The sequence below is a fragment of the Nomascus leucogenys genome, chromosome 13 (assembly GCF_006542625.1).
Source record: "Nomascus leucogenys isolate Asia chromosome 13, Asia_NLE_v1, whole genome shotgun sequence".
Taxonomy (NCBI): Eukaryota; Metazoa; Chordata; class Mammalia; order Primates; family Hylobatidae; genus Nomascus; species Nomascus leucogenys.
In genome coordinates this window covers 33,160,122-33,175,018 of record NC_044393.1, presented here as the reverse complement: position 1 = coordinate 33,175,018, position 14,897 = coordinate 33,160,122, and the positions used below count along the sequence as shown (strand labels likewise).

The following is a 14,897-nucleotide window of genomic DNA, read 5'->3' as shown; positions in this document are numbered from 1 at the left end:
AGGAGATCGAGACCATCCTGGCTAACATGGTGAAACCCTGTCTCTACTAAAAATACAAAAAAATTAGCCGGGCGTGGTGGCGGGCGCCTGTAGTCCCAGCTACTAGGGGAGGCTGAGGCAGGAGAATGGCGTGAACCCGGGAGGCGGGGCTTGCAGCAAGCTGAGATCACGCCACTGCACTGCAGCCTGGGCGACAGAGCAAGACTCCATCTCAAAAAAAAAAAAAAAATTATTCTCTTGGGGAAAGCTGTCTCTTGTTGGAGACAAACATATTTAAAACAAACCTTAATACAAGCTAGCTCCATGTCATATGCCAGTAAAGATGGTAAACAATTTGGGATTAGAAAGAATAATTGAAAGATACAAGTTTTTCTAATTCTAGGATTTGAAACACACGTATTTTAATTGGCCTAATTAAAAAAAAAAAAATACAATAGGCCAGGCACAGTGGCTCATGCCTGTAATCCCAGCACTTTGGGAGGCCAAGGCGGGCGGATCATGAGGTCAGGAGATCGAGACCATCCTGGCTAACACGGTGAGACCCCCGTCTCTACTAAAAATACAAAAAATTAGCCGGGCATGGTGGCAGGCGCCTGTGGTCCCAACTACTCGGAGGCTGAGGCAGGAGAATGGAGTGAACCCAGGAGGAGGAGCTGGCAGTGAGCAGAGATCGCGCCACTGCACTCTAGCCTGGACGACGGAGCAAGACTCCATCACAAAAAAAAACAACAACAGACAAACAGTTTCGGAATTGTTTGAAATACTTCTTATTTCTATTACACCTGCTGGTAATAGATTCCTGTAAGTTGAATTGATGCTGATAATTTGACCATTTATAAGTCATTTTATTTGTGTCCACAGAAATCAAGATGACTACCAGCTGGTTCGAAAATTAGGCCGAGGTAAATACAGTGAAGTATTTGAAGCCATCAACATCACAAATAATGAAAAAGTTGTTGTTAAAATTCTCAAGGTGAGTACAAGAGATAATTTCAGAGGTATTTGGAATAGAGATTTTTAAAAATAGTTCTGAAGACTTTTTTAAAACAGCATTTAAAAGGTTTTTGGTGCCAAAGCAAATAAATAAAATTTTATTGTATCCTATGAACTCAATAGAACAAGTTCTGCTTATTTGACAGATCAGGAAACTGAAGCAAGAGAAGTGATTTGAGTTGACTCATATAGCTAGGTTGTGGCAGAGTAAGGGAGCAAAGGTACAGTCTCTTCTCTCCCAGTTCTTGCCTAATACTTATTTCCTTTACTTTTCATTATATAACGAGGCTTTTGTATTCAATAAATAAATCATTGCCTCTACTTTGTAAAGATGAGGAGTCACTGGACTCGAGGGGGACAGACAGATGATATTAGTGCAGCTAGTCTGGTGTAATTGCCCTTGCTTAGATGATGTGAGTGATAGGGACTGAAACAAACTGGGAAACACATGCCTCTTCAAAAGGAGTTAGCTGCTTCTCAGCTGAAGTTGATGATTGCCCTGCAGTAATGCAAGTCCATTGTTGCTTGATACTCTGTTTTGCAAATAAAAGCCAGAAATTTATATTTGTATATGAATTTTCCTGACTTTTAAGTGTTGGCTCAAGATTTTAAAAAAACAATGCACAGGCCAGATTTGGCCTCTGGGCGACCAATATACAACTTTTAATTTAGTTATAACTATGCTGTGCACTGTCATATATTGGGAACTTAGCATATAGTTCCTTACCACAGGAACTTTTTCATATTTGACACTGAAAAATAGAAGTTTCCAAACTTTCTCAATTTATAACACTTACACTGTCTTTAATTTTTCATGGTACTCCTAAGTCAAGAAATACCTCGTAGTTCTCTGTATTAAGTAGCAAGATCCAAATAGCTAAGTAAGTTTTTTTTTTTTTTAATTGTTTTTGTTTTTGTTTTGAGAAGGAGTCTCGTCCTGTCGCCCAGGCTGGAGTGCAGTGGCGCGATCTTGGCTCACTGCAACCTCCGCCTCCTGGATTCAAGCGATTCTCCTGCCTTAGCCTCCCAAGTAGCTGGGACTACAGGTGCACGCCAGCATGCCCGGCTAATTTTTGTAATTTTAGTAGAGACGGGGTTTCACCATATTGGTCAGGCTGGTCTCAAACTCCTGACCTCAGGTGATCCGCTCGCCTCAGCCTCCCAAAGTGCTGGGATTACAGGCATGAGCCACTGCAGCTGCCCACTAAGTATTTATATTTTAGCAACTTGGTAGCCATTTAAAAAGTTGTTCACATAAATTAAAAGAAAAAAGTTAATTTTATTCTTATATAATTTATTACTATTGGGTTATGTAGACCTGTTACAGCACAGCTTTTCAAATGTTGTAATTGGTTGGACACCACCACCCTCATTTCCTGTCATTGATTTTTGCGCAGTACTTGCTTCTTATCACAGCAACTACTGCACACCCAGCTTCACAAAAATATGCCGTCACAAGGAGTATAATACAATCTAATATTGAAACTACGAACTACCTCAAGCTGGTAGTGCACCCAGTGTCTGGCAGATTTAACAACTGGTTGGTGTGTTTTCCTCAAAAGTTTAAAGTATTCCACAGTACTCCTGTGCATTGCTGGGGTGCCTCACATGCCATTTGAGAACCAAAGAGTTTAAGTATTTATCTATCTTGAAATATGTAGAAAGAGAACTAGGTTGGAAATCAAAACATGTGGGTGACTAGCCATAGTAGTCCTTTTAACCTAGGACATGTTTATCCATCTATTAAAAAGAATGTTGGCTGAGGATGGTGGCATGTGCCTTTAGTCGCAGGTACTTGAGGGGCTAAAGTGGGAGGATCGCTTGAGCCTGGAAGTTGAAGGTTGCACTGATCTATGATCAAACCACTGCACTCCAGCCTGGGCAATGAGAGTGAGACCCTGTCCCAAAAAACAAAAAGGATCAAACACAAAATTGTGTGTATATATACATACGTTGGAGACTGGAGTTCTTTGTGATTGTATGGTGATATTCATATGGAAAGGTATATGATAGAATGAGGTGATTTATTATTTAGAGCCACATGAAAAGCATGAATAGTGGGTCTACAGTTCAGAAGAGGGTAGTAGTTAGGAAAAGCTCCCTGGGGCTGTCTTCAGGCTGAATAGGAGGAGGATTTGGATAGGTATTGGGTGGAAGTGGTGAAGGGAAGCAGGCTGTAGAGTGCACCAAGATAAGAAAAGAGGAGGAGGGAAAAGCGAAGAAATATTTCATGTGAAAGATGTTATGTGACCATACATAGGAGTTGAACTTGGAAAGAGAGATTAAGTTGGTAAAGGCCTGGAAAAAATAATCTCTGCATTTCCTTGCAGTCTTAAAATTATATAACTATCTCTTCTAGGTAATTGTGAGCCCTTGACGATTTTGAATGAAGGGTGATTTAGAAAGATTTTTTTCAGCTCAGTTTTTCTAACTGTAGTGTATATTTTACTGTAACTGTGGGTAGGTGATATAAGTATAGATGAAGTTCCTTCGTAAACCATATTTAAAATTTTTAATCTCCCCTATTTATTTAATAAGACAAAAGTTGCATTGATCGCATTAAATTAGGGCCTGAGTCAGCTGCCTGGTCTGTCACAAACCAGCTTTTTAAGTTTATAGATTTGAAGGATTCTGTAGAGTAGTTTTGTCAACCAGAAGCTTTTTTTTTCCACTAAAAAATCCAGCAGTTGGGTCAATGGAAAACAGGAGGTAAGTTGTTGGGTTAGTCTCTGCAGGGTGGAAAGATCTCCCAGATATTGCAACAGTTTATAAAGATCTGAATAGTTGAAGCAGGAAGAGAAAACTTATATTATCTTGTTTCTTAGGTAGATATTGTATTGGATAAGAGGTTGTGGGTTGAATTCAATGTGGACTACATGGAAGTCATTAGTAAAATAGCTTCTATTTATTGGGTACCACTTTGCATTGGACCTATTCTAACTGTGGTATGTAAATCACTAACGGGCGAGTATAGTCCCTTTCAGCAATGAAAAACATTTAGATGCTTTTCTGAACACTGCACAACCACAAAGCCAGGTTTTGAGAACTGTCCGTGTTTCCAAAATCTGCTTGCTTGTCTGCTACCATGTGCTTGAGGCTTAAGACAAAAGAATTTATAGTATTATTTGGTAGTTTCTGGACCTGGATCATCAGCCTGGAAAGTATCTAAAAATAAATCCCCCATTTCCCTCCCAAGATTTTGATTTAGTGAATCTTGGTGGGTTCTGTGAGTCTGTATATTAAAAAAATCCAGGTGATAGTTGGTCATCAAACTTTAGTAACCACCAATCTTGTTAATGAAGAGATGAGATGTACTTAACTTCTAAGAGTTGTATGCAGTGCATCCAGTCTGAGGTGACCAACACCCTAGGAAAAGACCTGCACAGTCCAGTACAGCAGGCACGCAGGTCACATGAGGCTGTTAAGCACTTGAAATATGGCTGGGCTGAGTTGAGGTATGCTGTAAGAGTAAAATACATTAGATTTCAAAGGTTTAATACAAAAAAAGAAGGTAAAATAGATGAGTAATTTTTTATATTGATTTATATGTTAAAATAAGATTTTAGATTAATAAAATACATTAATTTTGTCCTTTTTAAAATTTTCTTGATGTGGCTACTAACACATTTAAAATTACACATGTGGTTTGTATTATATTTCGTTTGGGCCAGCACTGTTTTAGACTATTCAGGAGAAGGCTTTATAAGCCCAGGCACAGTGGCTCATGCCTATAATCCCAGCACTTTGGAAGTCCAAGGCAGGTGGATCATGAGGTCAGGAGTTCGAGACCATCCTGACCAACATGATGAAACCCCATCTCTACTAAAAATACAAAAATTAGCCAGGCATGGTGGCTGGCGCCTGTAATCCCAGCTACTCGGGAGGCTGAGGCAGGAGAATTGCTTGAACCCGGGAGGCGCAAGTTGCAGTGAGCTGAGATCATGTCACTACACTCCAACCTGGGCAACAGAGCAAGACTCCATCTCAAAAAAAAAAAAAGGCTTTATAAAGGAGGTGCAGTTGGACCAAGGCCCTCCTCAGAAAAAAACGAAAAGGATTCCATACTAGAACAGATGTGGAAAGGATGGGTAAGGACAAAGGAATGTTTAAGATACCCTCTGCAGAATACTCTTTAGAATGGAGGGATTCATTTATGAGTATTGGCACTTGTATTGGCACTTTGGGAGGCCGAGGCAGGCGGATCACGAGGTCAGGAGATCGAAACCATTCTGGCTAACACGGTGAAACCCCGTCTCTACTAAAAATACAAAAATTAGCTGGGCCTGGTGGCGGGTGCCTGTAGTCCCAGCTACTTGGGAGGCTGAGGCAAGAGAATGGCGTGAACCCGGGAGGAGGAGGTTGCAGTGAGCCAAGATTGTACCACTACACTGCAGCCTGTGTGACAGAGCGAGACTCTGTCTTAAAAAAAAAAAAAAAAAAAGAGTATTGGTGATCAGGCTAGACAGTTATTATTATGTTATGTTTCAGCCATATTCCGAAATCTTTCAAATACCTCATTTGATTCTTGCAACAATCTTATGAGATGGGTACTCTTGTTACTCATTTTACACTTAATGAAAGGCTTAGAGAGGTTATGTAGTTTACCATTAACAGCTAGCAGGTAGTAAAGGTAGGTTTCACATTGGGCATTGTGACTCCAAGACCCACACTTTACCCTCAGGGTTATGCTACACAAAGATATTTTGGCCATCCTTCTTGCTGGCCCTGATTAGAGGAAGAAATGGAAAGGGCCCATGTTTCATCCTAATTGATAAAAAGTTTGATATACTTTAGTATTACTAACCATTTAAATTGCTACTTTGTAAGGTTTTAAGACATTAACATGTTTAACATGTTTTAAAACATTAACATCAAGACTGATGATTGAAATGCTAATTCTGCAGAAGTGTGTGGTCTTTGGAATAGAAATCTTTTTTTCTTTCAATTCAACATTTGTAAGTACCTGCAGAATACCTGGCACAGTGCTAGGAGAAGGATTCAGAGAAGAATGTGACACATTTTCTTCCTTCAAGGTGCTCATAAGTAAGCCATTTATCATTTATGTATTATGCTACGTGTTGAAATACTCTGAAATTTTTTTTCTTTTCTTTTTTTTTTTTTGCTGATGTGCTTTTCCCCTTTCAGCCAGTAAAAAAGAAGAAAATTAAGCGTGAAATAAAGATATTGGAGAATTTGAGAGGAGGTCCCAACATCATCACACTGGCAGACATTGTAAAAGACCCTGTGGTGAGTATAGTAGGTGTTAGCAAGGCCCGCCAGAGCTGAGATGGTGTTTGACCTGGAGCACAACTGGCCTCTTTTTGTTCCCTCCCCCAACCCTCATCATTAAGTCCTGCTTTGAAAGTGCTTAATCAGATAAACCATTTAACTAGCTTGGGTCTTTCTTTCAAAGAGACCTCCACCCACAGACTATTTCTTATTCTTCTAGGCTAAGAGACTGATAGCACTGGAAACTGAAATGTGTTAATCCATTTTGCAAACTCAGGTCCGATGCCGATGGGCGATGGGCGCATTGTCGGGCTGCCTAGAGCCTGGTGAGACTTCAGCTCCATGTCTTCTGTTTGAAATCCATCCCAAAAATGACCTAAGTGTGGTGATGATCAGAGCGGGGAGGGCTTGTAGCAATAGAGGGTTTCTTACTACTGAGGCGAGGACTACCAAATTTCACCATGCAGCATCCGCAAACATTGTCCCCACTAAAGCTGTCAGGGCTATTGCTAATGTGTGTTTTTGTTTTTGTTCTTTTCCCCTAGTCACGAACCCCCGCCTTGGTTTTTGAACACGTAAACAACACAGACTTCAAGGTATAATGTATAACCAACTGTTTTCGGGCTAGTGGGTTTTTAGACCACATAGCCTTTGGGGATGATGCTGTTAGAAGAGCTTGCTTCGCATTTGTTTTTAAAAAGATTTTCATCCTTACAGTGCAAATTTTAAGATAGAAGAACTCCTATATAAGCAGTGCCCACTTTCTGCATCTTGATATTTTGCCCATTTGTTTAATGTTCTTTTTAATGACCAACACATTTACTTCTCACTACTTAGTTGACAGTTTCTGCTGATGTTCAACCTAATGAAGGCAGCAACACATGTTCACTTAGGATCTGGCCATATGGCAATTTGCTTTAAACAATAGTGTTCAGGAGGAAATATATTGTACATATAAAAGTAGGGACTGCTTATTTCTTAGGATTCCTCAGAAACTGTGGGCTATAGATCTTAAAAGACAGGGATCGAGGAAGGATAATGTCAGATTCTGCCATAACACAAACCTCTATAAGAGATATCTCAGAATTCCAGTCTATCCAGTGGCCTATTTATTCACACAGTTCCAATTTTACAAAAGAATATAGCTACTCTTTTGGAGTAAAAGTGGTAAAGATGTTTGATTTGCCTTTCCACCAGTCCAGTATCCAGAATGTTATATATTAATAAATTGGTGAATTCTTTTGCAGAGATAGGGAAAAAGGAAGAGGAACTGTTTTAGAGTCAGAATGATAATTTGAAGAAAAACTTTGTCAGAAGACATTGCTAACCATTTAAAGAGACGTACCTGTGGCTGGGCATGGTGGCTTACGCCTGTAGTCCTAGCTACTGGGGAAGCTGAGGTAGGAGGATCGCTTGAGCCCAGGAGTTTGAGGTTGCAGTGAGTTATGATTGCAGCATGGCACTCCAGCCTGGGCAACAGAGTGAGACCCTGTCTCAAAGAAGATATGTCCATGTAAAAAACATTCTGCAACTCTATGGGAATTGGAAAGGATAATAACAGTTGTTCACAGAGTTTACTTTCCAATTGGAACAAGAATAGTTTTGTTAAATTGACTCAACAGGTTTGGCATCATGCCATCTGCATACCCACTGGTGATCTGCAGGGCCAACTATGTAAGCCAAAGATGAGTTAGTTCCCTACTAAGGAGGCAGTATATTTGCCAAAATGCCTCTTGAGAAGGTCTGAAGATACATGAAGAACAAACTAAATTATAGGTGTGTATCAGTGCATATTAACGTATCTAGATCAGTATGTTTCTAACAGTGGATTATAGCTTCCGCAATATATGTTCAAGTAATTCTTCACTTTTAAGAGTTGAAGACCCAAAGTATCTCTTTAAGGTTAATGTAATGTTGGAGAAATAGAGGGCAGTGAATGGACAGATCTTGGAACAACGGTAAATGAGCCAAGTCTTGGTTTGAATTACTGTGAGTGAGGGTGAAAAATGCCTTTCTGTCAGCATTATTTCATGGCTCAAACATTTGTCTTTAACAGCAATTGTACCAGACGTTAACAGACTATGATATTCGATTTTACATGTATGAGATTCTGAAGGTAAGTAAACCTTGAATACTAAATATTTGTTAAATTGGTCTTCTCTTTGTTAAATAGTCAGTTGATGGTAGAAAAGCCAGCAGATTAACCTTGTAAAGTATGTTAAAAGAAGGGACCTCTATATAAGTTTTTAATAAGTTAGTAGTATCATACCTGTAATCCCAATGCTTTGGAAGGCTGAGGCAGGAGGATTGCTTGAGGCCAGGAGATCAAAAGACCAGCCTGGGTGACATAGTGAGACCCCCATCTCTACAAAAAAAATTTTTCAATTACCTGGGCATGGTGGTGTGCACCTGTAAGTCCCAGCTACTTGGGAGGCCAAGGCAGGAGGATTGCTTGAGGCCAGGAGATCAAGACCAGCCTGAGCAACATAGCGAGACCCTCTCTACAAAAAATTTAAAAATTAGCTGGGCATGGTGGCTTATGCTTGTAATTCCAGCTACTTGGGAGGCTGTGACAGGAGGATCTCAGGAATTTGAGGCAGCAGTGAGCTATGATTGTCGCACAGGCTGGAGTGCAGTAGCACAGAGTAAGACCCTGTCTCTAAATACATAAATAAATAAAAATAATAGTATCAGAACCCTTGTGCTAAGGGTTATGGAATGGGGTCTAGTGGGAGTATAATTTAGAACAATTTGAAAAAGGATATTTGTAAGATAGCTGGGACTGACCCCTTAACAAATATTTGTAATTTCTGTGTGCCCCTACGTAAGTTAAAATTAAATTTTCAAAACTCATGAAAACACCTGATGTGCTAGCTTCTGGTATATTTTATTTCTCTTAAGATTCAACAAATAAAACAGTAAACTTCAACTCAGTTCTCAAAGCGTAATTGTCCTAAGGATTGTGTAAATTTCTGCTTATAGGTTGCTAATTGAAAATTTACTTTCATTTCTAAAGTGGGGTCACCAAATATCTTGTTCCCAGTAGTCACAAGATCAGCTTCCTAGATGAGAGAATTGCTAAAGTTGGCTAAGGTTTCTTACTAAACAAGAGTTGACATAAAGCCTGCTGTTGGAGCCTTAGAAGTCCCCTGAGGAGATTGTGCCAGCAGAGATACTTGATCTTTCCATTGGCTCATGCAGTTTGTGGCAAGCAAGGCTTTAGAAAGTTACAGATATGATTGCCCAGCCCTGGGAACTGTAGGAACCCAAGTTGCCCTTCAGGAAGGACAAGAGTTTGGCCAACGATATCAGTTGACTGAAAGGCTGGGATTAACAAACCCCAAAGATTATACTACTCAGTTCCCTTTAGTTTGAGGTTGGAAACATTTCAGATTGGATTTGATGACCTAAATCAGGCATTGGCAAACTTCTTTAAAGGGCCAAATAGTAAATATTTTAGGCTTTGTGGGCCATGTAGTGTTCGTCACATTATTCACCTCTGCTGTTGTAGCACAAGAGCAACCATAGACAATATACAAACAAATAGGCATGGCTATGTTCCAATAAAACATTATTTACAAAAGCAGACATCAGGCCAAATTTGGCCTGTGGTTTGCCAGCCTCTGTTACAGACTCTTAATTGCTAAAGAATTACTGTTCTTTGAATAAGAGGTTTATATTAAAGATCTGTTTTCTTTCTTTGAGGGGTCTGTGAAAATAATCTAGGATCTGGACAAGACAGAAAAATTTGAAGTGGTGCAATTTGGGTATACTTTGGGTCTTTTAGGACAGAAAACATGTTGAAACAACTATGTCAGAAAAAGATCTCTAAGCTCAGAGAGCTGAGTTTGCTTGACTATGAGATCATGAACAAGTCTCTGAAGCATTGCTGTGGAAGTGACTGTGTCCTCAGCTTGAATCCCAGGGGTATTGTGAGGCTAAAAGGAAAATTTACATGAAGGGAAAAGTAAATTCAGGCTAACTCCTTTCTGACCTGTTCCTCCCACAGGCCCTGGATTATTGTCACAGCATGGGAATTATGCACAGAGATGTCAAGCCCCATAATGTCATGATTGATCATGAGCACAGAAAGGTAAAGTGATAGACTGACAAGTGTTATTTATCTACGTGATATAGTTAATTGCCCATCTTCAACACTTTATCCCTTGTATTGTCACAGACCCTAGTACCTATTCGGCACTTAAGAAATACTTGGTGAATCAGTGTACGAATTTACAAATTAACATGTTTGAACCATTATTTATATTCCTAAGAATATTACCAAGAAGGAAACATTAGTATAGTGGGCAAAATGTTCATCTTCTAAGCCCAGAAACGTGGCTTCTAGTCTTATTTATTGAATAACTAGTTTCCTGAGAAACTACCTTCTCTCCATTTGCCTTCTTTTTCTTACCTGTACAGTGTGGGTAATAATTGCCCTGCAGGCGACTAGGTATTCATGAGAATTAAATGTGCACAGTTAAGTGGATGAAATATACAGAAAATGCTACTTCTGTTTATTGGATGTCGTGAGGGCCCTATTGTCTGCAAATGCTTTTACATGAGAGCTGTAATGGCCACATGCTTTAGCATTTCAGTTTTTTAAGGTGACCAAGCTATGATGACTTATCTGTTGCGGTCTTTGGGGAGGTAGGTGATTTATTTATGCAACTAAATTTTTTTTAGACACATGCTATGTCAAAGGCACCATTCTAGGGGCTAGGGATATATAAGTGAACTAAACATACAATAAATGCTTGTCTTTTAGGAGCTACATTTAGGGAGGCTGGTGGGATAGAAAGTTATTTTGATGTAGAAGAAAAAACAAGAATAGGGAATGGCAAGAGGGTATTTGCAGTTTTAAACCAGTTATAAGGGAAGGTTTCATTGGAAAGGTGACATTTTAGAGAGCACTGGAAGGGGCCCAGCCATGCAGTCTTATGAAGAAACATGTCCCAGGGCAGAGTAAATAGCAAGTACAAAAGCCCTTCAGGTAAGGATATGTTTGGCATATTGGAAGAGCAGCAAGGATAAAGCTGGGACAGAATGAATGCGGGGAAAGAAGAAGGAAATGAGATCAAAGAGGTAAAACCAAATCGTGTAAAACCTTATTGGTCATTGTGAGACCTTTTCTCTGAAGATAGAGAGCTTTTGCATATTCTAAGCTTTAGCATGTTCTCACTTGAAATTTAAAAGTTAACTACACATCTATTAGAACAGCTAAAATAAAAAATAGTGATGGTACCAAGTGCTGGCAAAAATGTGAAGAAACTTGATCTCTCGTACATTGCTGGTAGGAATGCAAAGTTTGGCATTTTGGAAAATGCTTAACTATTGTTTTATAGTTGATTGGTTTCTTGAAAAGATAACATATGCTTACCATACAATCCTGCAGCGGCATTTATCTCAGAGCAACAAAATCTTAGGTCCACACAAAAGCCTATATATGAATGCAACTATATTTGTAATAGCTTACAATTGGGGGAAAAAGCTGGGTGCGGTGGCTCACACCTGTAATCATTTTGGGAGGCCAGGGCAGGCAGATGACAAGTTCAGGAGTTCAAGACCAGCCTGGCCAACATGGTGAAACCCCGTCTCTACTTAAAAAATACAAAAATTCGCCGGGCGTGGTGGCATGCACCTGTAATCCCAGCTACTCAGGTGGCTGAGGCAGGAGAATTGCTTGAACCCCGGAGGCAGAGGTTGCAGTGAGCCGAGATCGTGCCACTGTGCTCCAGCCTGGGTGACAGAGCAAGACTGCATCTCAAAAAAAAAAAAATGGGGAAAAGTGCCCTTCAATGAGGGAATGGTTAAACAAACTGGCATATCCATACCATATAATATTATTATGAAGTAGTATTTCTCAGCAATAAAAAGGAAAGAAGTATGATACATGCAACAACTTGGATGGATCTCATGCTTAGTGAAAAAAGGCAGTCAAAAACAAGTTATATGCCAATGACTCCATTTTTGTAGCATTCTCAAAATGATAGAGATAAAGAGCAGAGGGGTTGCCAGGTGTTGGGCTAACACACAGGACATGTGTGTGGTGATGGAATAGTTCTATATCTTGTTGAGGAGATCATATGAACTTACATATGTGATAAAATTGCACAGAAACACACACACAAACACAGGCGTTCATGTAAAACTGGTGAAACCTGAATAAGATCTTTCTGAATTGTGCCAATGTCAGTTTCTTGATTTTGATATTGTACTGTAGTTACGTAAGATGTTACTATTAGGGGAAACTGGGTAAAGGGTGCAGAGAATCTCTACTACTTTTGCAATTTCCTATGAATCTATAATCTCTCCATAGCAACCTGAACAATCCTTTTAAAAAGCTGTTTATTTTTAAATATTTAATTATTTTTTAAATAACTATTAAACTATTTAGTATTTATTAAACTGTTTAGACTAGAGGGCAAGAGTGAAAGCAGTGAGACCAGTTAGGAGAAGGGGCTATGGCAGTATATCAAACAAGAGGTGGTGGTGGCTTGGATCGGGGCAGTGGCAGTGGAGGTCATGATAATGGTCAGAATATGATAGAACCTTCAGAATTTTTTGACAGATTAAATGTGAGGTTTGAGGGAAACAAGAATCCAGGGTGAATCTTAAGTTTTGGCTTGTATGACAGGATGAGTATCACCTTTAACTGAGCAGCGGGGGACTATGAGTGGAGGTGGTTTTGCAGGGAGTAATCAAAGGTTTAGTTTTGAGATATAGGCAGTAAACTTAGTGCCAGAGCAGTCCGATGTTATTCCTCAGGGCCTACTGCTGGCACTTCAGATCGTGGTCATGCTATGCACAGTGGGCAGATAAGCTTGCCTCTTACCCCTTTTTCCATGTTTAGGACGCATTTTGGTAAAAAGCTGTGTTGTATGACTTTTCTATTATTTCATCTATCCAGCAAATATTTATTCATTTTTCTCCTGTATACCAGGCATTATGTTGAATTCTGAAAATTACAAAGGTGAATAAAACAGTCCCTACCCCCAAGGAGTTTGTCGTCCATATTGAAAAAGAAAGGTAGAAAACATAAAGAGTTCAGGTTCTGTTAAGGAAATATATCTAAAATTCAGGGGGCTGAAGGCAATGATCAGACTTCATTGAGAAGCTGACTTAAATATCCCAAAAGTTAAGGAAATGCTTACCAATAGGATTATAGGCTGGGTAGTTGGGACATTTTAGTCATTGAGCAGTTTAAGACATTTGTAAAAGCACAAATGAGATTGTGTCTTTCAGGAACAAAATCATGGAGAAAGTGGTATGTCAAACTAAGAAGTCTTATTTTCATCCTAAAGGCTATAAGTAGTCAGTGAAGCGGTTTCAGTAGAGAGACGTGTCTGGTATATTTTATGAAGAGTATGCTAATGGCACAATGGGGGTAGCTTAGAGAAAGATAAAATTGCTCATGATTTATTCTTTTTCAGCTACGACTAATAGACTGGGGTTTGGCTGAGTTTTATCATCCTGGCCAAGAATATAATGTCCGAGTTGCTTCCCGATACTTCAAAGGTCCTGAGCTACTTGTAGACTATCAGGTGAGAAGAGAAGGGCAGGCACAATTTTGGTCCTGTGTTTATTTTGCACATAATTTACCAAAAAAAAAAAAAAGTATCATTTTGTGCATTTAGGTAGGCCACTTAATGCACATTCACAGCTGTCCTTTTTATATGAAATGTAAAATATAAATCACCTTAATTCATGTACCATGACTTACATCACTTTTATTGTCATAATGTCAGTAGAATATGAATAGGTTTGCATTTGATCCTAACTTGAGGGAAAGTAGCCAAAGATATGTTCTATAATCAGCAGTTCCAGAACTGTTTTGAGAATTGTAAGCTGTTTTATTTTTGTTTTTGAGACGGAGTCTCACTCTGTCACCCAGGCTGCAGTGCAGTGGCATGATCTCGGCTCACTGCAAGCTCCGCCTCCTAGGTTCATGCCTTTCTCCTGCCTCAGCCTCCGAAGTAGCTGGGACTACAGGTGCCCACCACCACCCCAGCTAATTTTTCTTGTATTTTTAGTAGAGACTGGGTTTCACTGTGTTAGCCAGGATGGTCTCGATCTCCTGACCTCTTGATCCACCCTCACTGGCCTCCCAAAGTGCTGGGATTACAGGCATGAGCCACCACGCCCAGCTTTTTGTTTGTCTTTTGAGGCAGGGTTTTGCTCTGTTGCCCAGGCTGGAGTGCAATGCCATGATCATAGCTGACTGCAGCCCCGAACTTCTGGGCTCAAGTGATCCTCCCAGCTTAGCCTCCTGAGTAGCTGGGACTACAGGCGTGCACTACCACACCCAGCTAATTTTTAATTTTTTTGTGTGTAGAGAGAAAGTCTCACTGTGTTGCCCAGGCTGATCTCAAACTCCTGGGCACAACCCATCCTCCCACCTTGGCTCCCCAAAGTGCTGAGATGACAGGCATGAGCCACCATGCCCATCCTGTAACTAAGCTTAACCAATCTTCAGAGTAAATTCAAGAATGTTTTCTTGTTCTTCTGAATTGTATACTAAATAAAAAGGTCTTCTCCCCAGCTCCCCCCAAAAGCCTTCTTTCTCCTCACAGAAAAAGGAGAAAGGAACCAAATTAATAATAGATTTGCCAAGTGTTTAAAAATCTAAAGTTTTCTTGGGAGTATCTTTTATGCCCAGTCTTTCCAGGTTATTA

General features: G+C 39.9%; 1 protein-coding gene across 1 annotated transcript in view; it reads left to right on the top strand.

Moving 5' to 3' along the window:
- CSNK2A1 (casein kinase 2 alpha 1) overlaps window positions 1-14,897 on the top strand; it is a 63,476-nt gene that overhangs the window by 37,999 nt on the left and 10,580 nt on the right. The window contains exons 3-8 of the mRNA XM_003273460.4: window positions 862-973; window positions 6,139-6,240; window positions 6,768-6,818; window positions 8,279-8,338; window positions 10,232-10,315; window positions 13,656-13,766. Of these exons, the coding sequence (XP_003273508.1) occupies window positions 862-973; window positions 6,139-6,240; window positions 6,768-6,818; window positions 8,279-8,338; window positions 10,232-10,315; window positions 13,656-13,766 (520 nt within the window). The remainder of the gene's footprint in view (window positions 1-861; window positions 974-6,138; window positions 6,241-6,767; window positions 6,819-8,278; window positions 8,339-10,231; window positions 10,316-13,655; window positions 13,767-14,897) is intronic.